Source organism: Hyla sarda, chromosome 12 (assembly GCF_029499605.1).
Source record: "Hyla sarda isolate aHylSar1 chromosome 12, aHylSar1.hap1, whole genome shotgun sequence".
Taxonomy (NCBI): domain Eukaryota; kingdom Metazoa; phylum Chordata; class Amphibia; order Anura; family Hylidae; genus Hyla; species Hyla sarda.
The window spans coordinates 49,873,989-49,898,020 of NC_079200.1; the positions used below are offsets into that span (position 1 = coordinate 49,873,989).

Here is a 24,032-nt window from a genome sequence, read left to right on the forward strand (position 1 = left end):
AGAGAGAGGCCTGCAGCACCAAGTGCCGGTAAGTGGCTGCTGTCCTGCTGCCATACATGATGGGGATGTAGTCCTGAACTGTGAGCCTACATTATGTAGGCTCACAGCTCAGGACTACATCCCCATCATGTATGATTGTGATTGTCTATTATATGTAGGCTCACAGCTAAGGACTACATCCCCATCATGTGTGATTATCTATTATATGTAGGCTACATATAATAGACAGTCACAATCATACATGATGGGGATGTAGTCCTGAGCTGTGAGCCTACATATAATAGACAATCACAATCATACATGATGGGGATGTAGTCTTGAGCTGTGAGCTTGGGCATGTGTGGTGTGGTCAGGGCATACTGGGAGTTGCATGCTGGGAGTTGCAGTTACTACTGTAACGCCCAGCATGCCCTGATAGTATCAGGGTATGCTGGGCATTACAGTTAGTATTAACTGCAACTCCCAGCATGCCCTGACACAATCTCGGTCTGCTCTGCAGCTGTCCCAAAATTAGTTTTGGGTCAGCGGCAAAACCATAGGCTGTATCAGCCTGATACAGTCTATGGTTTTGTAGCTGACCCAAAACTACAACTCCCATTATGTTGCACTATACTCCTGAGTCCTGGGGAAGTAATGCATTAATTTTGGGAAAGCTGCAGAGCAGACCAAGAATGTATCAGGGCATGCTGGGAGTTGCAGTTACTATTTGTAATGCCCAGCATGCCCTGATGCAGCTTATGTTTTGCAGCTGACCCAAAACTACAACTCCCATTATGTTGCACTATAGTATAGGTTATATGGTGCTACATGCTGGGGGGAGCTGTAGTTTCAGTTCAGCTGCAGAGATATAGGCTGGAATCTGGATCAAGAAATTTCCGTGATCCAGATTCCAGCCTATATCTCCGCAGCTGAACCGAAACTACAGCTCCCCCCAGCATGTAGCACCATATAACCTATATTATAGTATAGTGCAACATAATGGGAGTTGTAGTTTTGGTCACCATATATTGTATCAGGGCATGCTGGGAATTGTAGTTGGTAACTGCAAATCCCAGCATTGCATTCCTTGAAGGAATGCAATGCTGGGAGGTGCAGTTAGCAACTACAATTCCCAGCATGCCCTGATACAATCTATGATGACCAAAACTACAACTCCACACATCTATATAGGAGTACAATTTAGATTATGGTGCAACATGCTGGGAGTCCTAGTTTGTGGTCAGCTACAGACCCAAAACTACAACGTGCACGCTGCTCCAAGCTCGCTGGGTGACGCATCACTTTTTCAACCAATCTGGTGCAAAAAAAATTTCTATTTGGAATATTCCCCCCTCTGTGCCACCATCTTATAGTAAAATCGTTCTTCTGTTTGCCAAGTAAAGAAAAACATGAGTTTTACCATTCAACTTACTATTTTTTTTTCAAATCCACATCAAATGCCTCCCTATAAACACCAGCAACATACACACAAGTGGGAGGTCTAGTCAGGGCTGGTGCATGGATTTTTGACACTCTAGGCAAAACCTAATTTTGACAACCCTTTGGCTCCGCCCATTGAACCCCTTGGCAAATATAAGATCGGGGGTAGAATTAGTCCCGTAAGCCTCATGGTAAAATCTAGACTTGTCCTCCTCCCTACAATTATAACTATACTGCACCTAATGTGGGGGAACTATACTGCACCTCATGTGGGGGAACTGTACAGCACCTAATGTGGGGGAACTGTACTGCACCTAATGTGGGGGAACTGTACTGCACCTAATGTGGAGGAACTATACTGTACCTAATGTGGGGGAACTATACTGCCAACCTAATGTGGAGGAACTATACTGCCAACCTAATGTGGAGGAACTATATTGCATCTAATGTGGGGGAACTGTACTGCACCTAATGTGGGGGACTATACTGCACCTAATGTGGGGAGCTATACTTCACCTAATGTGGGGAGCTATACTTCACCTAATGTGGGGGAACTATACTGCACCTAATGTGGGGGAACTATACTGCACCTAATGTGGGGGAACTATACTGCACCTAATGTGGGGGAACTATACTGCACCTAATGTGGGGGAACTGTACTGCACCTAATGTGGGGGAACTGTACTGCACCTAATGTGGGGGAACTGTACTGCACCTAATGTGGAGGAACTATACTGTACCTAATGTGGGGGAACTATACTGCCAACCTAATGTGGAGGAACTATACTGCCAACCTAATGTGGAGGAACTATACTGCCAACCTAATGTGGGGGAACTATATTGCATCTAATGTGGGGGAACTGTACTGCACCTAATGTGGGGGACTATACTGCACCTAATGTGGGGAGCTATACTGCACCTAATGTGGGGGAACTATACTGCACCTAATGTGGGGGAACTATACTGCACCTAATGTGGGGGAACAATACTGCACCTAATGTGGGGGAACTGTACTGCACCTAATGTGGGGGAACTGTACTGCACCTAATGTGGAGGAACTGTACTGCACCTAATGTGGAGGAACTGTACTACTAACCTAATGTGGGGGAACTATACTACGCACCTAATATGGGGGAACTATACTGCAAATTAATGTGGGGGAACTATACTGCCAACCTAATGTGGGGGAACTGTACTACTAACCTAATGTGGGGGAACTATACTGCCAACCTAATGTGGGGGAACTATGCTGCCAACCTAATGTGGGGGAACTATGCTGCCAACCTAATGTGAATACAAAAATATAAAATTGTACTATTCTGATCCCTATAGCACTTTATTTTTCTGTATATGGGGATGTATGAGGGTAATTTTTAGCGCTGTGATTTGTAGTTTTTATCGGTACCATTTTTTTTTTTTTGCTTTTTAGATATTTTTTATGGTATTTGAAGTGACCAAAAATGTGCTAATCTGATTAGTGCACTATTACGACATTTGGGACCCCACTTCTGATTTTGCCCAGAGCCACGCTAAGCCTAAAACCGGCCCTGGATCCAATCCTCCTACACTATGCAAGCAGGAGTGTGTGTGTGTATATGTATGTATACACACACACACACACGCGTGTGCAGAGTGAGTTTGTGCTTTAGGGTGCACACCCTAATGCAATAGGCTGCGCACGCCTATGATCACAGTATCTTTGCTGGCAGCAGCCAATCACACACTGTCTGTGCTAGCAGGTCTGTCGAAGCTCTGCTGACTCAGCACTTTCATTTTCATCTGAGGTATGACAGACTTATGGATGACAAAGGTTTTGCCTGACGGAGGAGGCGGGGCGCAGTTTTGGCTGAAGGATGAGCGAGGTACAGCTTGACGGCTGATGCTGTCCTAAAATGGACACTGTACATTCAGAAAAAATACTCCATCGGCGCCATCCATGAGGGAGAACTCCACGTAAAGTCATATAGCTTTATGCAATGCCCCTTTTCTGAAGCCAGTAATACAGCCATGTTGTATTTTAAAGAAATATAAATAATTGGGTGGCTACACACTATAAATACATTTAAATAATATGTTTAAATCGAGGAAATGAAATGCACTATACCCTAAGTGCCAATGGATACAAGATTACAGAAGAAAAGAGGGTATCAGACCTCAAGGTATAAACACACAGATAGATACTTAATGGATAAGTAAATAATGAAATGTAGCTGGTTAATCTAAAAATCACTGGTTTATTAAATAAGAAAAATCAGCACAAAGACTGGTACCTGTGCAGGGCCCTTGCTTCAGATCCAGTTAGAATCCATAAATTGTACAAAATGATAGATAAATTACAGTGTACATAGAATCAATGCGAGGTAATAATATACAGGTTTAGGTAAAAAAATTTAAAAAATTGTAAAAAGTGATAGGTAAAAAACAGAATGCTCTATAGCTGTAATATTCAAGTATTATTGAGTACAAATGCGTAAAATACACCATATTTGTAAATAAAATCAATCATACAGATGGTAGGAGATAATAAAAGAATATAGGTTATATTACCAGCGAAATTTCATAGATTTGCCGAAAAAGTAGCAAAAGAGTTAGTTTGTGATAGTAGTGGTTATAAAATGTCGGAAAAAAGGGAAAATTAGAAAATTAGATGAGTACATAGCATAATATACATAATGTACATAATGGCCCTCATTTACTATTGCAAACCCGACATGTTTTGTTGGGTTGTGCGCCACATTCTGTCGCATTGCGCCAGAAATTCTGTCTGCACCAGAATTTGCGCCAGAATAAAAAAAAAACCCGACTAATTCTCCATTTTGCTAAGAAAACCCAAAAAAGGGGCGTGGGGGAGGCACTCTTCTCCGCGCTCCGGGCCTGGCCCCGGACTAGTGACGTTGCCTTGACGACGACGCACAGGGACGTTCATTCGCGTGTATGAACATCCCTGTGTGTCGTCGTCAAGGCAACGTCACTAGTCCGTGGCCGGGCCTGGAGCAGAGGAGAGGGCCAGCCCGGAACGACTAACCCTCCCCACCGGACGGTCCCTGTAGCATAGATGGCCTGGACCAGCTCACCCTTCCTTCCCACCGAGGGGAGGTGAGTAGAAAAATAAAGGAGGGGTCTGGTTGATGACGAATGCCACAGTGGTCTTCAACCTGTGGACCTCCAGAGGTTTCAAAACTACAACTCCCAGCATGCCCGGACAGCCGATGGCTGTCCGGGCATGCTGTGAGTTGTGGTTTTGCAACATCTGGAGGTCCGCAGGTTGAAGACCACTGTTGAAGGGATTGACAGGCGGTGATGATGAAGTGGGGGGGGGGGGGAATGATGACCGGGGTCTGGATGATGACGAAGGCCGCAGTGGTCTTCAACCTGCAGACCTCCAGAGGTTTCAAAACTACAACTCCCAGCATGCCCAGACAGCTTTGTGTTTACTTGGAAAGTCAATGTAAAAAATATCTATTGTCACAATGGATCCTTCTGCTACCAAGACATACTGTAGACTAATGCGTGCTTATCATAGAGGCAGACTATGCAGCTGCTATGGAGCTTTTGGAGAGAAGGGGCCTGTATTAGTGCCCCCCACGCATAGGTAGCCTGGTAGGTAGGTAGCTATGTAGGTAAATAGCCAACTAGTTAGCTAAGTAGGTAGGTAGGTAGGCATGTAGGTAGCCAGGAAGCTAGCCAGATAGGTTGTCAAATCCCCCCAAGATGTCAGGAGGAACGAGATAAAAAACAAACAAAAACTTGTCCCATGCAGCAATCTCTTCCGCAGCACAGGTTGGCACCTCTTTCTTCCTCCACAGTGCAGGTGCCGATAAGTGACATAAACGCGCCTGCACTGTGGTGGAGAAGAGATCACGGGTCTTTGCTCAGTGTAGCCGCAGATTCTGCGTGTGTGCATACAGCTGAAAGCCGAAAGCCTTGGGTTCTGGGACAAGTGTCCTGGATTACCCATTAGCGAGCGCACGCTTGTGCCAGGTGGCCCCTTCTCTGCTTCAGGCCCTCCTGCAGTGATGGAACTACTCTTTGGTGGCCTACGCCCCAAGGGCGTGAGCTCCTGATGGGTGCCGAATTTGCTTAAGCGTAGATACGATGAATGGATCAAATTTATGGTACTGTTGTAATATCCTAAACCATTTAGCAAAGTTGGCCATACTTGTTAGATTAAATTGGCTGAACCCCCAGATTTTGGTGGGACCAGCTGGCCATTTAACATGGATGGTGGCCTCCTTACTTTTCACTGATAGCAGTGGAGAGAGTGGTAACTTATGTTGGTTTTTAACTACTAGATCCTTTTGTTCTTGGGGAGATAACCTTCTTACCTTTGCCAGTTTAGAGCCAAGCATACATTTCAGAGGTAGCTCTAGCATTAGGCCACTAAGGCCGCCACCTAAGTCATCACACTGATGGGGGCTTTGCTCTGGCCCGACCACCACAAATTTAATATCAACAGCGCTCACTGTGGCCGACCAGCCCCTGCTCCCTCTCTGCCACTTTAAGAGAAGTGGATGCAGGGCCTGATCGTTTGCCTTTAAATTGTAAAATCATCTACAAGATCTAGACAATCTATTGCAGGTAGGGGCACTATCCAAACAATGCAGCATATGGAGGTTAGTTGAAGGGGTTGTCTGGTAAAAATGATCTTATCCCCTATCCACAGAATAAGTATCTGACTTTTGTGGAGTCCGGCCCCCACTGCAATCTCTGGAAGGCGACACCAGCTCCCAGTAGGAGCATATGCTGTAGACGGAACATGATTGGTTGTAACGACCAACACCTCCGCTTTTTCGTCATGCTAGTGATATGTATAAGAATTTCACAAAACGCTAGCTTTGTTAATTTTTCCTATACAAGCACATCACTTAGTGAATGTGTAAACCAATATAAACACAATGGATAGAGGACATGGGACAGTAAAGGCCTAAACGAGTTCTCTGCTTTAAACAACCCATTTTGTTACAAAAGTCCCCTGAAAATAAGCTAAAGACAGGGCATCTGGGACCCACAGTGATCAGCTGCAATCTGGTAGCAAGTGACCACTTCTCCTGTAGCGCCACCACAGGGGAAATTAAGTGTTACATGCCGCATATTGAAATCAATTGTCTGTGAAATGCACATGTACAGTATGCAAAAAAGAGGAAGAATAAGGATCTAATACGAGCGCTGCTGTGAGGTAGGCACAAAGAATTTCCAAACCACCACGGTTGCACAGGACATAAAGATTTATTCAAGGTAAAAGACAACGTATTTCAGCTCCTGCTCGCACCTTCCACAGGTCCAACAGTAGGCACTGTCTACAGAGACACTTCACCGCTTCCTTAGCTTTTCCTTGGAAACGTAGTAGGTAGGCGCTCATTCTCAGACTTGTTGCTGAGTTACATATACAACAAGGCCCAGGAACCTGCACAGTTTGTGTAGTAAAGGTTTAACCTCCCATCCTCCTGCTGGATCCCTTCCCTAGTACTGCACACAGTTGGTGACTAGTGCTGTTTCCACTGATGTGGAAGTAGGGTTTCCTGTGAGAAGTGTCAGTCCTGAGCGAACTAGGCTAAGAAAGCGGTGAAACATCTCTGGAGATAGTGGTGCCTACTTTTGGACCTGGGGAAGACACGAGCAGGCGCCGAAATGTGTTGTCCATTTTTTTTTTTACCTTGAATAAATCTTTATGTCCTGTTCAAGCTAAAGCACAGACTGGGACAAAGTCCAGTAAATGAGGGTGGGACTAGCACTCCTCTGTCAGACTCCTGTCTAAAAACAGAGAGGAGTGAGTTACATGGCTGCCTGCAGTGATTGGATGAAGAGACTCAGCACAGCAGGCTCAAGGAGGGAGTCAATGGATGGTGAGTGAGGGCAGGCTCAGTGCTGTCTCGGACACACCCCTCTCTGAGCAGTGGATGTCAGAATGAATGAGTAGCAGAATAGGGATTTGTGAGCCAAATACAGACGCTAGACACATAAAAAAAGACATGAAAAGCATCTACATGACCTAGTGAGTAACATATATAAGCATTACAAGCAAAAAGAAAATATCGAATATCACCTATTACACAGGGACATGTGAAGCTGACAAACAATGTTTTTTTTTGACAGGTCAAAACAATGTGATTGGGTCCAGTAAAGAATTGTAGTTGACAATGATTTTTTGGATGGATTCAAAATCAGGTTGAGATTATATCCAATTTTCATAGCATTAATGTCTATGTAAACTATAATACTGAACAATTTCATCAGTTTAATCGCACATGATTTTTTGTTAAGACATGCACAGTAGCTTCAGGATACTTTAGGAAGATTTAGTAAGACCCAATTTGAAAAAAGGGTCACGATTTTTATAGCCAATTACATTTTTTGCATCAAATTTGATGAGATCTTACACTTTTCAATTTTATCCAATTTTAGAATCAGATTGTGGAATAACAACTGCTCCGGACATTCCTGTCTTATTGCAGAATTAGCTGTCACTTCCCAGTCAATTTCTCTATTGACCTGTCAACTGAAACCGAATGTCTTCACCACCCCAACTACTGTAATACTGCCCCCTATGGTCAAAAATATCAGTTACTCCACTGTTCCGTCATTGCTTCTTTTTAAGCTGAGTAACATTTAACAATACGTGCAGCTGCTCATGATCTCATGAGGACTTAAAATCTATTATTACAGGTTATGAGGGGCAATAACCCCCGTTGGGTAGACTGGTGTTTTGCAAAGCTGTCAAAACAGAGACCCCCTTACTTGTCCACCTTGCCAGTTTCCAATCACTACTTCTCGAGTTCATGTCTGCTGAACTTTTTTTCCGAAATTGTCAGCATGCACCATGGTTGTACAAGATGGGGAACAATATTATGACAGCTGGTTAAGATATACCGTATGCGAAGGGAATAAGGCTATGCATGTCAGGGCGGATATTTTTAGGCCTGTGACTCCAGCTTTTGCACAACTTCAACTCTCAGCATGCTCTGACAATTACATTTTTTCATCTCCCGCTGTATTATCAAGGGCGGACTAACCAGCCGGTCCGATCAGAGGTGGTCCAAAGGCCCAGCTAGGTAGAGGGCCCACCGCTGCTGCGGAGCCAGGACACTTGTCCCAGATCCCCGGGCAGACAGTGATGCCTTCTGCTGTATGTGCGGTACACACACACATACAACAGAACACATCCCCTCTGTGTGAGTCGCATCTGGGAACCTACACAGAAAGGAGACGTGACCTCCCCCCACACAGTGCAGGCACCGATGATGTCACTCATCTGCGCTTGCACAGTGGAGGAAGAAAGACGCGGGCCCCTGCTGCGCCCTGTAGGAGAAGATTGCTGTGTGGGACATCAGGGGGGCATAATTTTTTTTTCAACCTGGAAAGTGGGGGGGGGGGGGGGGGGGGTTTGGGAGGTAGGCAGCAGATGTCTTCCACAGTAGGTGTAGGCAGCAGGGTTCCCCCCACAGTAAGTGTAGGCAGCAGAGTTCACCCCACAGTAAGTGTAGGCAGCAGGGTCTCCCCACAGTAGGTGTAGACAACAAGGTTCCCCCACAGTGTATTACCCCACAGTGGGTGTAGGCAGCAGAGTTACTCCACAGTGGGTGTAGGCAGCAGAGTTCCCCCACAGTAGGTGTAGGCAGCAGAGTTCGCCCCATTAGGTGTAGGCAGCAGAGTTCCCCCACAGGAGGTGTAGGCAGCAGAGTTTCCCCACAGTAGGTGTAGGAAGCAGAGTTTCCCTACAGTAGGTGTAGGCAGCAGGGTCCCCCCACAGTAGGTGTAGGCAGCAGGTTCCCCCCACAATAGGTGTAGGCAGCAGGGTCCCCCTACAGTAGGTGGGTGTAGGCAGCAGCATTCCCACACAGGAGGTATAGGCAGCAGATTTCCCCCCACAGGAGGTGTAGGCAGCAGGGTTCCCCCACAGCAGGTGTAGGCAGCAGAGTTCCTCCACAGGAGGTGCAGGCAGCAGATTTCCCCCACAGGAGGTGTAGGCAGCAGAGTTTCCCCACTGTAGGTGAAGGCAGAAGGGTCCCCCCCACACAGTAGGTGTAGGCAGCAGGGTCCCCCCCACAGTAGGTGTAGGCAGCAGGGTCCACCCACAGCAGGTGTAGGCAGCAGGGTCCCCGCACAGTAGGCAGCAGGGTCCCCCATTAGGTTAAGGCAGCAGAGTTCCCTCACAGTAGGTGTAGGCAGCAGATTTCCCCCACAGGAGGTGTAGGCAGCAGATTTCCCACACAGTAGGTATAGGCAGCAGAGTTTCCCCACAGTAGGTGTAGGCAGCAGGGTCCCCCCACAGTAGGTGTAGGCAGCAGGGTCCCCTCACAGTAGGTGTAGGCAGCAGGGTCCCCCCACAGTAGGTGTAGGCAGCAGGGTCCCCTCACAGTAGGTGTAGGCAGCAGGGTCCCCACACAGTAGGTATAGGCAGCAGAGTTTTCCCACAGTAGGTGTGTGCAGCAGGGTCCCTCACAGTAACTGTAGGCAGCAGGATCCCCCCACAGTAGGTGTAGACAGCAGAGTCCCCCCACAGTAGGTGTAGGCATTAGAGTCCCCCCCACATTAGGTGTAGGCAGCAGGGCCCCCCCACAGTTGATGTAGGCCTAAGGGTCCCCCCACAGTAGTTGTAGGCAGCAGGATTCCCCACAGAAGGTGTAGGAAGCAGAGTTCCCCCACAGTGGGTGTAGGCAGTAGAGTTCCCCCACAGTAGGTGTAGGCAGCAGTGTTCCCCCCATTAGGTGTAGGCAGACGAGTTCCCCCATTAGGTGTAGGCAGCAGAGTTCCCCCACAGTTGGTGTAGACAGCAGAGTTCCCCCACAGGAGGTGTAGGCTGCAGGATCCCTCCCACAGTAGGCGTAGGCTGCAGGGTCTTAGGTGTAAGCAGCAGGATCCCCAACAGTAGGTGTAGGCAGCAGAGTTCCCAACTGGAGGTGTAGGCAGCAGATTTCCCACACAGTAGGTATAGGCAGCAGAGTTTCACCACAGTAGGTGTAGGCAGCAGGGTCCCCCCACAGTAGGTGTAGGCAGCAGGGTCCCCACACAGTAGGTATAGGCAGCAGAGTTCCCCTACAGTGGGTGTAGGCAGCAGAGTTGGGGATCCTGCTGCCTACACCTAATGTGGGGGGACCCTGCAGCCTACGCCTACTGTGGGGGGATCCTGCGGCCTACACCTCCTGTGGGGGAACTCTGCTGCCTACACCTAATGGGGGAACTCGTCTGCCTACACCTAATGGGGGGAACACTGCTGCCTACACCTACTGTGGGGGAACTCTGCTGCCTACACCCACTGTGGGGAACTCTGCTGCCTACACCTACTGTGGGGAGATCCTGCTGCCTACACCTACTGTGGGGGAATCCTGCTGCCTACAACTACTGTGGGGGGATCCTTCTGCCTACATCAACTGTGGGGGGACCCTGCTGCCTACACCTAATGTGGGGGGACTCTAATGCCTACACCTACTGTGGGGGAGACCCTGCTGCCTACACCTACTGTGGGGAAACTCTGCTGCCTACTCATACTGTGGGGAAACTCTGCTGCCTACACCTACCTTGGGGGAACTCTGCTGCCTACATCCACTGTGGGGGAATTCTGCTGTCTACACACACTGTGGTGGAACTCTAAGGCCTACACCTACTGTGGGGGAACTCTGCTGCCTACACCTAATGTGAGGGAACCTAATGGGGGGAACTCTGCAGCCTACACCTAATGGCAGGGATGCTGCTGCCTACCCCTACCGTGGGGAAACTCTGCTGCCTACGCCCACTGTGGGGGGACTCTGCTGCCTACACCCACTGTGGGGGAATTTTGCTGCCTACACCCACTGTGGGGGAACTCGGCTGTCTACACCCACTGTGGTGGAACTCTGCTGCCTACACACACTGCGGGGGAACTCTGCTGCCTACACCTACTGTCAAGGAACCCTGCTGCCTGCACCTACTGTGGGGGGGGGGGATCCTGCTGCCTACACCCATTGTGGGGAAACTCTGCTGAATACACACTGTGGTGGACCTCTGATGCCTACACCTACTGTGGGGGAACTCTGCTGCCTACACCTAATGTGAGGGAACTCTGCTGCCTATAGCTAATTTGAGGGACTATCTACTATGTTTCTGCCTAGCTAATAAGGGGACAAACTATCAAACTAATAGGAGGGCTACCTACTACCTAGATAGGGGGTTTCATACAGGGGGCAGCAATCTAGGGGATTTACCTACTGGGGGCATGACTATCTGGGGGCATGATCTACTACCTACTACCTACTACCTGGGGGCCACTACCTTCCAGGGACATTACCTACCTGTAACTTCCGTAAGCAACACCTTATTTTATTGTCCGCTAACACAAAAGGCTCTTATAGTGCCCGTCTAGAGACTAGACTCTGGATCCACCACTGGGGGGGGGGGGGGGGGGCTACTTAACTTTATACCTGGCTACTTAACTTTATACCTGGATGCCTAACTACTTAGCTACATACCTGGCTATCTATGCCTACCTACCTGATCTTTTACTGTGCAGGACACCTAAGAGGGCATTATTACAGTTTGTGGGCCTATAGATGGGAAGTTTGTGTAGAGGAGGGCTCTGGGAAAATGCAGAGTCTGACATGTTTGTCCTGCAGATGTTAAAAGATCTATATGGCGGTCTTATCCGGACGGAGGAGAAAAAGAAAGAGGATCAGAAAAGAAATCATTGTGAGTCCCTAGATGTAACTGTAATCATGTATATGGTATACAGAGCCAGTGTATAGCTGCTATCTACCCTCGTATGGTCCCGTATATAATCACTTATATTGTATACAGATCTCTGTACAGCTGGTATCTACTGCTATATGACCCTGTATATAATAACTTATATAGTATGCAGATGTTGTATAGTATACTGTAGTATGCAAATCCTGTATAGTCTGTGTATAGTGGTTTTATTTAGTACTCCTTGTATACTGGTCATGGAAAATTATTTTACATACCTTAACCCCTTAAGGACGCAGGACGTAAATGTACGTCCTGGTGAGGTGGTACTTAACGCACCAGGACGTACATTTACGTCCTAAGCATAACCACGGGCATCGGAGCGATGCCCGTGTCATGCGCGGCTGATCCCGGCTGCTGATCGCAGCCAGGGACCCGCCGGCAATGGCCGACGCCCGCGATCTCGCGGGCGTCCGCCATTAACCCCTCAGGTGCTGGGATCAATACAGATCCCGGCATCTGCGGCAGTTCGCGATTTAAATGAACGATCGGATCGCCCGCAGCGCTGCTGCGGGGATCCGATCATTCAGAACGCCGGACGGAGGTCCCCTCTCCTTCCTCCGTCCGGCTCCCGGCGTCTCCTGCTCTGGTCTGTGATCGAGCAGACCAGAGCAGAAGATCGCCGATAACACTGATCTGTTCTATGTCCTATACATAGAACAGATCAGTATTAGCAATCATGGCATTGCTATGAATAGTCCCCTATGGGGACTATTCAAGTGTAAAAAAAAAAAGTAAAAAAATGTAAAAGTAAAAGTAAACAAAAAGTGAAAAATCCCCTCCCCCAATAAAAAAGTAAAACGTCCGTTTTTTCCTATTTTACCCCCAAAAAGCGTAAAAAACTTTTTTTATAGACATATTTGGTATCGCCGCGTGCGTAAATGTCTGAACTATTAAAATAAAATGTTAATGACCCGTACGGTGAACGGCGTGAACGAAAAAAAAAAAAGTCCAAAATTCCTACTTTTTTAATACATTTTATTTAAAAAAAAATTATAAAAAATGGATTAAAAGTTTTTTATATGCAAATGTGGTATCAAAAAAAAGTACAGATCATGGCGCAAAAAATGAGCCCCCATACCGCCACTTATACGGAAAAATAAAAAAGTTAGAGGTCATCAAAATAAAGGGATTATAAATGTACTAATTTGGTTAAAAAGTTTGTGATTTTTTTTAAGCGCAACAATAATATAAAAATATATAATAATGGGTATCATTTTAATCGTATTGACCCTCAAAATAAAGAACACATGTCATTTTTACCATAAATTGTACGGCGTGAAAACAAAACCTTCCAAAATTAGCAAAATTGCGTTTTTCGTTTTAATTTCCCCACAAAAATTGTGTTTTTTGGTTGCGCCATACATTTTATGATATAATGAGTGATGTCATTACAAAGGACAACTGGTCGGGCAAAAAACAAGCCCTCATACTAGTCTGTGGATGAAAATATAAAAGAGTTATGATTTTTAGAAGGCGAGGAGGAAAAAAAGTCCTTAAGGGGTTAAAGTGTTTCTCATAAATATAAAATGTTGTTTATTTTGTGTGTAGGGGTGGTTGAGGGATTTGGGTGGAATAGGGGCAGAAGTGTGACCAGCGGCGGAGCATCGCAGGGGGCCCTTGCTTTTTTTGGTCCAGGGCCCTGAGTGTTGTCAGTCCGCCCCTGTCTATTATGTATGTGCTTCTCCCTTCCTCCAATGCGCAATACAAAAAATACAGCCAAGTTTCTGTATTGTAAACTCCATTCCTTGTGGCTCCAGACCAGGGCCATCAGGTTCATGTGTTGTAGAACACATCCCCTCTCATGTCGTGTTACAATCCCGCCCTGTGCAAAGAATTACTCGGTGTAACCATCAGCTCCGTAGTCATGATTCTCTGCAAATATTGTAGGGAATGTCACCCTATAAAATTGGGATATAGGTACTGTAATGTTACCCGGTTTTGCTATCTAGGAGCAATTCCTATACTGCTCTGTGCATCACAGGCCAATGGTTAATAAAAAGCATCTTGCTCGATAGGTTAAGGGTCACTTAAGGGGGCAGCGGCATGTCTGAACACAAAGAACACTTCATTCTGCCGTCCAAACAAGAATGCTGAACATTTCTGAGCTCCTCATGTCAGTGCTGCCAGCACAGAGTTCAGTCACACTAATATTTTCATTACTCAATGGCCTTTAAAGAAATTTAAAGGGGTTGTACACACAGGACAAGCCCAATTTTGTGAGGCAGCTCCCCCCGTGGTGAACCAATCACAGCCGTGGAAATTTAGAATTACAAGGTACCCATTGAATTCATGGTTATGTCAAGTCTCGTAGTCAGATATCTAGCTCTACAGTTACCAGTAATACCAGTGGACAATACTAGGGACAAATATTATCACCATATTGCCATCATACTGTTACTGCACAAATTATGTATACTGTGACCAATTATTACCAATAAAACCAGTATACAATGAGGAAAGTTATTACTATACATATTACTATCATGCTGTTACTGACCAAATCTTGTATACTGACCAATAATACCAGCATAAAAGGAGGGTAGTATGGGGATATGATCACCATATATATTACCATCATACTGTTACTGACCAAATCCTCTATACTGAGATCAATATTACCAATAATACCAGTATACAAGGAGGAATATCATCACCATATATATCACCATCATACTGTTACTGACCAAATCCTCTATACTGAGATCAATATTACCAATAATACCAGTATAAAAGGAGGAATATTATCACCATACATATTACCATCGTACTGTTACTGACCAAGTCCTGTATACTGAGAACAATATTACCAGTATACGTGAAAGAAATATTATCACCATATATATTGCCATCAAACTGTTACTAACCAAATCATGTATACTTAGACCAATAATACCAGTATACAAGGAGAAATATTATCACAATACATATTACCATTATACTGTTACTCACCAAATCCTGTATACTAAGACCAATATTAACAATAATACCAGTATATAAGGAGAAAATATCATTGCCATACATATGACCATCATACTGTTACTAACCAAATCCTGTATATTAAGACCAATATTACCAATAATACCAGTTTACAAGGGTATACTGTATACAAGCTGTAAGCTGGTATGCTGGGTGACATCCCTGTGGGAGCTGTTTTATCAGCTATATTATTTGACACTCAACTTTACTAGACTCCTGAAAAGCTAATATATGTAGATGTGTATCAATATGGGAAAAGGGTCTAATGACTCCTGAATTATAAGCCAAATTTGATACTCGGAATACCAGGAAAGCTGGGAGACACCCCTGTGGGAGTGATATTAGTAACCATATTGGTGGACACACAAATATACCTAGGCATGCAACAATATGGGGAAAGGCACTGCTGTCTCCTGCATTTTAAAACAGATTTCACACATTATTCAAGGAAAGCTGGTTGACACCCCTGTGGGAGCAATGATAGTAGCCAAATTGGTGGACACTTAGCTATATACACCCATACTCTGAATATCAAATATATGTAGACATGCAGCAGTATGGGGATAAGCTCTACTGTCTCCTGCATTATAAGCCAGATTTGGAGATGGGCTCTGCTGCCTCCTGCATAAAAATCAGACACCACTGTGGAGGCTGTACTATTGGTCATATTGTTTGACACAGCTTTCCTGGGCTCCTGAAAAGCAAATACAAGTAGTGGTGCAGCAATATGGGGGATGGGGTCTAATGTGCCCTGCACGATAAGCCAGACTTGACACTTAGGATCCTAGTAAAGGTGGTTGACAGCCCTGTGCTAGCTTTAATAGTAGGCATATTGTTGGACATCCAGCTTTCCCAGGCTCCTGAAAAGCAAATATGTGAGTCATGCAGCAATATGGGGTTGGAATCTAATTTCTCTTGCACAACAATGCAGATTTCATTCTCAGGCAGCCCTGTAGTAATATTAGCCATATTGTTAGAAACTCTGCTTTCTCAGACTCCTGATTGTAGGCATGCAGCAATATAAGAAAGGGGGCTGATATTGCTTGCACACCAACGCAGCGTTCTAGGAAAACTGGGTAACTCTTGTACTTGATATGATTCAGAAAAACTGGGGATGTTGTGTAATACCTGTAACTATTTAAAGCTTATAGGATAAGCTATTGCTAGAAATAATTTTCCAAAATAGATAATTAAAAAACAAACAAAAAAAAAAAACATTTCCCATGGTGCTGGTTGTTTGGGGGCAGAGGGAGGTGCAAGGCTTAGGGGTGTGTTGTGTGTATTACAAAGCAACAAAGTGACACCAGAGCTCCGGCCACATTGCTATAACCAGCAGCTCTGGAACAGCAGCCTCCACCACTATGTCTGTACTGGTAGCACTGGTCAAGAAGATCTGGTGCATTAAGAATTTCATCGTCCTGCTGGTGACTCCTCTGATCCTGTGTCCTATCCTCTTTACTCTTCCACCACAGGTAAGACTGCATTAGCTATACCAGTGCTTCCCAACCAGGGTGCCTCCAGCTGTTGCAAAACTACAACTCCCAGCATGCCCGGACAGCCAACGGCTGTCCGGACATGCTGGGCGTTGTAGTTTTGCAACAGCTGGAGGCACCCTGGTTGGGAAGCACTGAGCTATATCTTCTGTCCTCCATAGATTATACAAAAGAATATTAGATCTGTTGTGGGTAGGAAAGCCGGTGTGGGGTATTTAAATTTACTGGCAATTAATATTTATATTGTGACAACAAGTTCTGCAGCACTTTACAATTATAGTTATTATTATTTGTAAGATAACGTTTTTTTGGCATTACGTCTGCGCACAAGCCTTGCAAGCAATAATCTGGACAACCCAATGCGACAAAGGCAGAATAATTTATCCGGTTATATCAGTTTTTGTGGCGTACAATTTTTTTGCACAAGCAAACAATTCTGACTTTTCACCTCTGTAAAGGGGTTCTCCACCATAAGGTGATTTTAGTATGTACCTGGCAGACAGTAATGGACATGCTTAGGAATGATCTGCACTTGTGTTGGGGCTAAATGGCTATGCTGTGAGATTACCATAATACTGTGGCTAGCTTTTTGTGAACTTGTATTTCCAAATTTGAGTTTTCTTCTTTTGCCTACAAATCCCATAATTCCATTTTTCCTCCCTCCCACACATCAGCCACCCCACCCATTGAAACATAACTGAGCTGTGTCCATTCAAAAGACCTATGGTTTTCAATCAGGGTGCCTACAGCTGTTGCAGATTGATCTCTCTCCCACCAAGCGATCGCTCCACCCATTGAAGCAGACAGGCTCCCTGTCATCAGCTGACTAGTGAGTCAGGTCTCGGCCGCATTGCAACCTGGGAAAAATCTGAGACAGCAGTCATTTTGTATGCTGGTAAAAATAAATATTGGGGGGAAAATCACAGAAGAATTGTGAGAAAACCGTCACACACAGGTACAGACACTATATTATGAACTACACTAACTTTACAGCCCCTGTAGCATAGTCAAATAAAAAAATAAATCCTGGAATACCCCTTTAAGCCGCCGCTGCCACATAGTGAGTGTCATTTGTGTCAGAAATATACTATTGCTGTAGTCTGGTGAAGGGATAATTGAGAAATGTGCCAAATTTAGGAAGAGGCATGTGCCTCATGGTAATAAAAACTTGGGATCTCTTTTTTTTTTATCCAGTGCACATTAATGGAGTACTCTGGAATAGGGATTTTTTTTAGCAACATTGTCTGCCTGTTGTAAAAAATAAACATCTACTTATTTCCCGGTGCTCCCTTGGAGCCTCCGTTGTCCTGCTGCAGTCCTTAGTGTCGGTTCCTACTGTGCCCCCTCATCCTGGTTCCCTGTGGTCAATGCGTCATGCAGCGATGTTCTTCCTCGGCCAGTGACTTGCTGAGCAGCAATGTGAAGTTGAGCCCTAGCCCCGTTCTTCTTCTTGGTGCTAGGGCATCATACGTCATATTGCCGCTCATCCTATATACTCCTTTGAGTTAAAGGGGTACTCCACTGGAAAAACGCTTTTTTTTTTTTAAATCAACTGGTGCCAGAAAGTTAAACAGATTTGTAAATTACTTCTGTTTAAAAATCTTAAACTTTCCAGTACTTATCAGCTGCTGTATGTTCCACAGGAAGTTCTTTTCTTTTTGAATTTCCTTTCTGTCTGACCACAGGGCTCTCTGCTGACACCTCTGTCCATTTTAGGAACTGTCCAGAGTAGGAGCAAATCCCCATAGCAAACCTCTCCTGCTCTGGACAGTTCCTAAAATGGACAGAGGTGTCAGCAGAGAGCACTGTGGTCAGACAGAAAGGAAATTCAAAAAGAAAAGAACTTCCTCTGGAAAATACAACAGCTGATAAGTACTGGAAGGATTAAGATGTTTAAATAGAAGTAATTTACAAATCTGTTTGACTTTCTAGGACCAGTTGATAAAAAAAAAGAAAAGTTTTCCAGTGGAGTACCCCTTTAAGACCGGCGTGTGAGATGTTGTTTTACTGTAAATAGCGCTGCCTACTGCTCTGGGATGGAATCTGGAACATTGGCTCTAAAACAGATATGACCAGAGCTCAAGATGTATTTTTATGGGAACAGCAGCAGTTTGTTTCCCAGTATGGGGGGCAGGGGTTCTGGTACCACATTACACGAACCATTGCTGACTAGCACCATAGTACAGGGGGCCTCAGCAGGTTTGCAACAATGTACGAATGTTAACAGCAAGTCTAAATATACATTTTCCTGAGGAATAGTAGGGGTAAAATTACACCCCATATTAATCCACACCCCAAGAAAACACCACATTTTTATTTTTAACCATGGCAGGTATTTTGTATCGACACAAGTAACCACCCTAAATATGGGTCTGGTATTTTCATAGGGGAGAGTAATGTTAGGTAAGATAACCCCATTCATCAAAACTTGACAATTTTGGTGGGACGGGGTGACTATCTATGTGTATGTGTATGTGTATGGGGTCCTCTCCACTCTCTTCCCCCCCCCCCCCCCTCTGAATGGAAAATAAAGGAGATAAAGATCTCTGGATTTCAATTGCCCAATCATTTTGAGCTCAAAAAGGTAGTCCCCCACCCTCCATTTAGAGTACATGAATAGCCAAGCCAACTATTTATGTATATGGAGAGATTGATAGAGACAGTTGATGGCTGATGAATGATCTTGTGTGTATATTTACCTATACTTACCTTTAATGTCTCCCCCCCAGACACCAGTTTTTAGTGATTGGCTGAGTTGAGTTCTGCGGCTGATCCATTATTTACATTTCTATAGCCAGGTTTAGATGAATGAATAAGGATAAGCCTATCTGTACTCACGACTCAAGACCACAAGACTTTGTTCTTCACTTCCACATTGACAAAAAAAATAAATTAAACAATTAAGTTTTTGTTTTCACATTGCACAAGAACAATGTGTAACCCTGAATGGGTTATCTGGTGCCATTGCTGACTCTAGTCTAGACCATCAGAATTAGATTACTTAATAAATTAGTTTATAATTGACTTAACTAGTTATTTATTACAGCTCTTCATTCACATAGGTGTCAAAATTCAGTAGAAACAACAAAATGGGGGGTTAGGCCTATTTTCCTGGACACAGATAGTGAGATCAGACAATGGGTGTCCTGGTGGTAGGATATCTAAACCACTCTTCAGTTCTGAATATATGTATTGCCATATGGACATTTATGGTATAGCCACAGGATATGCCATAAATATCCAATAAATTTAGGTCCCTCCTCTGGGACCCATTTCAGTCTCGAGATTTAGGCGCCCTCTGACCAAGTTGCTGCTGCCAGAGAACAAAAAGAGCTCAGCCAACTGTTTTATGCAAAAATTCCATTAAAGTTAATGGGAGTTGCCTAAACCCCCTAGCATTGTGAGTTATTCTGTCTTTGTAACTAATAAGTTACGGAAACAGTGTAGCTATTGGTACCAAACTGTTTACGCAATTTCCACTAACCTCTATGGGAGTTACACAGCTGCATAAAACTAGTTTGACTGTTATTTGTTTCCTGACTACCTCCAGCGGCCATAACTAGGCTGGTGGGACCCACATCTCTCGGACATTTATGGCATATCGTAATAATATGCCATCAGTGTCCAGATGGGAATACCCCTTTTGATGAGTCACTGTAGGGTCACTGAAACTTAAAGGGGTACTCCGGTGGAAAACTTTTTTTTTTTTTTTTTATGAACTGGTGCCAGAAAGTTAAACAGATTTGTAAATTACTTCTATTAAAAAATCTTAATCCTTTCAGTACTTTTTAGCAGCTGTTTGCTACAGAGAAAAATCTTTAATTTGTTGAATTTCTTTTTTGTCTTGTCCACAGTGCTCTCTGCTGACACCTGATGCCCGTATCAGGAACTGTCCAGAGCAGGAGAAAATCCCCATAGCAAACCTATGCTACTCTGGACAGTTCCTGACACGGACAGAGGTGTCAGCAGAGAGCACTGTCGACAAGACAAAAAAAGAAATTCGAAAAGTAAAGAATTTCCTTTGTAGCATAAAGCTGCTAAAAAGTACTAAAATGATTAAGATTTTTTAATAGAAGTAATTTACAAATCTGTTTAACTTTCTGGCACCAGTTCATTAAAAAAAAAAAGTTTTCCACCGGAGTACCCCTAGTAGAAACACGATCCGGCACTGCTGTATATACGGTAATTTGTAAGACAGCTACAGGTGGAAATGCGAAGCAAAACCAAATCTTGCGGTGCTCAATCCTAAGATTGATAGACAAATGTGCACAAGGAAAGAATGGAGGATGGCACTCACCCAGATGGAAGCTTCAAATATACTTTATTATACATACACGGTGGCGGTGTCAGGCAGGTGAACAGACAGGAACGCCGAGGGCCTCAGCGAGGCCCTCGGCGTTCCTGTCTGTTCACCTGCCTGACACCGCCACCGTGTTTGTATAATAAAGTATATTTGAAGCTTCCATCTGGGTGAGTGCCATCCTCCATTCTTTCCTTGTGCCAATTTACAAATCTGTTTAACTTTCTGGCACCAGTTAATTTAAAAAAATAAAATAAAATAATCCCACCGGAGTACCCCTTTAAGGGGTCATGATTACAGTTCACCCAAATGTCCCACTCTCAGACATTCACAGGGGTCCAGACACCTGACCTGTAAGTTGTATGGTGCCGTCCTCACTCCGGAGCTTCCTTAGTATCTGCAGTGGTGCGAAAATGGTAGACACTGAAGAATTTGTTCATTATGCTATGACCCTTTAAATAGTTTAAAAAGACTTAGATAAAGGGGATCTTATTTTTTTTTCCCAATACAGCACCACTCTTGTGTGTGAGCAATGTCTGCTATTGCATTGCTTCCTCACTTAATTAAATGGGGCTGAGTTGCCATACCAGGCATTGCCTTTTGACAAGAGTGGCGCTGTTTCAAAAAACAGACAGACTTTTTTTTTTGTTCTAATCCTGCCTGACCTCTTTCACACTACTGTTACGAGACGGTAGTGTGACGGCCGTCGGGATTGGCGGAGAGAATAGCAGGAGAAAAAAATACTGCTTGCACTGTCTTTTTGTCCCACTATTCTCGCTGAAAAACAGTGGCGCAATGGTAGTGTGAATGTAGCCTAAAGGTGACCTGGGGTCATTATTCACACCTAGCATCCATAGTTAAAAAAAAAAAAATAGTAGTAAAACCAAAAAACTCCTACCAATCGGGAACCAGGGGCATACCAATAAAGTGAAGCACTGCTGGAATCAGGGCACCAAATCTTATTCGACTGATCACAGACCATCCTTGTTTTTTTATTCTGCACAGTTTTTGGGCACCAACTATATTTAGTGTATTGTATATTTCCATTAAAGGGGTTATCCAAGAAAAAACTTTTTTTTATATATATATATATATATCAACTGGCTCCAGAAAGTTAAACAGATTTGTAAATTACTTCTATTAAAAAATCTTAATCCTTTCAGTACTTATGAGCTTCTGAAGATAAGGTTGTTCTTTTCTGTCTAAATCCTCTCTGATGACACCTGTCTCGGGAAACGCCCAGTTTAGAAGCAAATTCCCATAGCAAACCTCTTCTAAACTGGGCGTTTTCCCTAGACAGGTGTCATCACAGAGGATTTAGACAGAAAAGAACAACCTTAACTTCAGAAGCTCATAAGTACTGAAAGGATTAAGATTTTTTTAATAGAAGTAATTTACAAATCTGTTTAATTTTCTGGAGCCAGTTGATATATATAAAAAAGTTTTTTCCTGGAATACCCCTTTAAATGGAAAAGAGGAGTGTATGTCCTGGAAGGGATGTCTATATATATATATATATATATATATATATATATATATATATATATATATATATATATATATAGTTCATCATGTGAGCACTCTCTTCATACAACAAACTTAGTATAACTCATATATAGTGAGGGATTGCTCAACTTCTTGTCAGTATAAGAAAGTTTTCCATGTGTACATTTCCACAAACAGCTCCACGCCTGTCCATAGGTTGTGTCTGGTATTGCAGCTCGGCTCTATCAAAGAGAATGAAGCTGGATCTGAAATACCACACACAACCTGTAGACAAGGGTGGTGTGGTTTCTACAAAGCAGCCATGTTTTTCTAATCCTGTGCAACATTTTTACTTTAAAGGGGTACTCTGGTGGAAAACAAATATTTTAAAATCAATTGGAGCCAAAAAAAAATTAAACATATATGTAAATTTTGTATGACTAAGGCGACCAAGGTTGCTGAAACGCGTCACTTTACTCCATGATCCGTGTTGCTGTTTGCTGTGTGTATCTTCAATAAATTTACATCTTGCATCGTGCTTTGTGCTGGACATTCCTCTACTTCTCTATATGTAAATTGCTTCTATTTAAAAATCTTAATCCTTCCATTACTTATCAGCTGCTGTATAATCCAGAGGAAGTTCTTTTCATTTAGAATTTTTTTTCCAGTCTGACTACAGTGCTCTCTGCTGACACCTCTGTCCATGTTAGGAACTGTCCAAAGCAGGAGCAAATCCCCATAGCAAACTTCTCCTGCTCTGGACAGTTCTTTATATGGACAGAGATGTCAGCAGAGAGCACTGTCGTCAGACAGAAAAGAAGGATACAACTTCCTCTGTAGTATACAGCAGCTGAGAAGTACTGGAAGGATTAATATTTTTATAAATAAGCCATTTACAAATCTGTTTGACCTTCTGGCACCAGTTGATAAGCAAAAAATTTTTTTCCACTGGAGTACCCCTTTAACGGCCCTCACCTCAGGAATCCTACTCTATGGGCCACAGCTGGGGCCCAAAAACTAAGGCTAGGTTCACAATGCTGTTGTGCTCCACCCCATTCTGGGTCCGTTTGTGCTGAACGGCCCCAAAAATGGTGGATCCCATAGACTTGAATGAGATCCGTCGGGATCTGGTAGTTTACAGTAGTTTAGGCCCCTTTCACACTACAGGTATCATCCTGCTTTTTTGCTGCCGTTATTTAACAATAACGGATGAAAAATAACCGGCTGCAATTACTGATCACCATCATCCGTTATTTTTAATTTTTTTTTCTTAAAAAACCTGATGTTGTTCATCCGTTATCATCCGATATTTCCAGTTACATCTGTTTTTTCCATCAGGTTTTTAATCCTTTTTTTTGTAAAGCTGTACTGAGAATTCTCAGTACAAAAAACGGATGTTAAAAAACCTGACAATAACTGATGATAACGGATCTTTTTTTTTTTAACATCCGGTACCCATAGACTTCAATGTTAAATTTGAACATCCGGTTTTTCCCCATTTTTTTTTTTGCCGAACCAAAAATTTGTGCATGCGCTGTCTTTTGTGCCGGCAAAAATAACTGACATGAGTAAAAACGGACATGCCTGATGCAAAAGGATGTTAAAAAATTCCATAGACATGAATGGGATTTTTTGACGTC

At 43.9% G+C, this 24,032-nt stretch overlaps 2 protein-coding genes across 2 annotated transcripts in view; one reads left to right on the plus strand and one right to left on the minus strand.

Moving 5' to 3' along the window:
• The window catches only part of LOC130296592 (proline-rich protein 29-like), an 85,363-nt gene that overhangs the window by 51,485 nt on the left and 9,846 nt on the right, over nucleotides 1–24,032 (minus strand). The window lies entirely within an intron of this gene.
• SLC13A3 (solute carrier family 13 member 3) overlaps nucleotides 16,459–24,032 on the plus strand; it is a 44,437-nt gene continuing 36,863 nt past the window's right edge. The window contains exon 1 of the mRNA XM_056548290.1: nucleotides 16,459–16,586. Within this exon, the coding sequence (XP_056404265.1) occupies nucleotides 16,476–16,586 (111 nt within the window). The 5' untranslated portion in view covers nucleotides 16,459–16,475. The remainder of the gene's footprint in view (nucleotides 16,587–24,032) is intronic.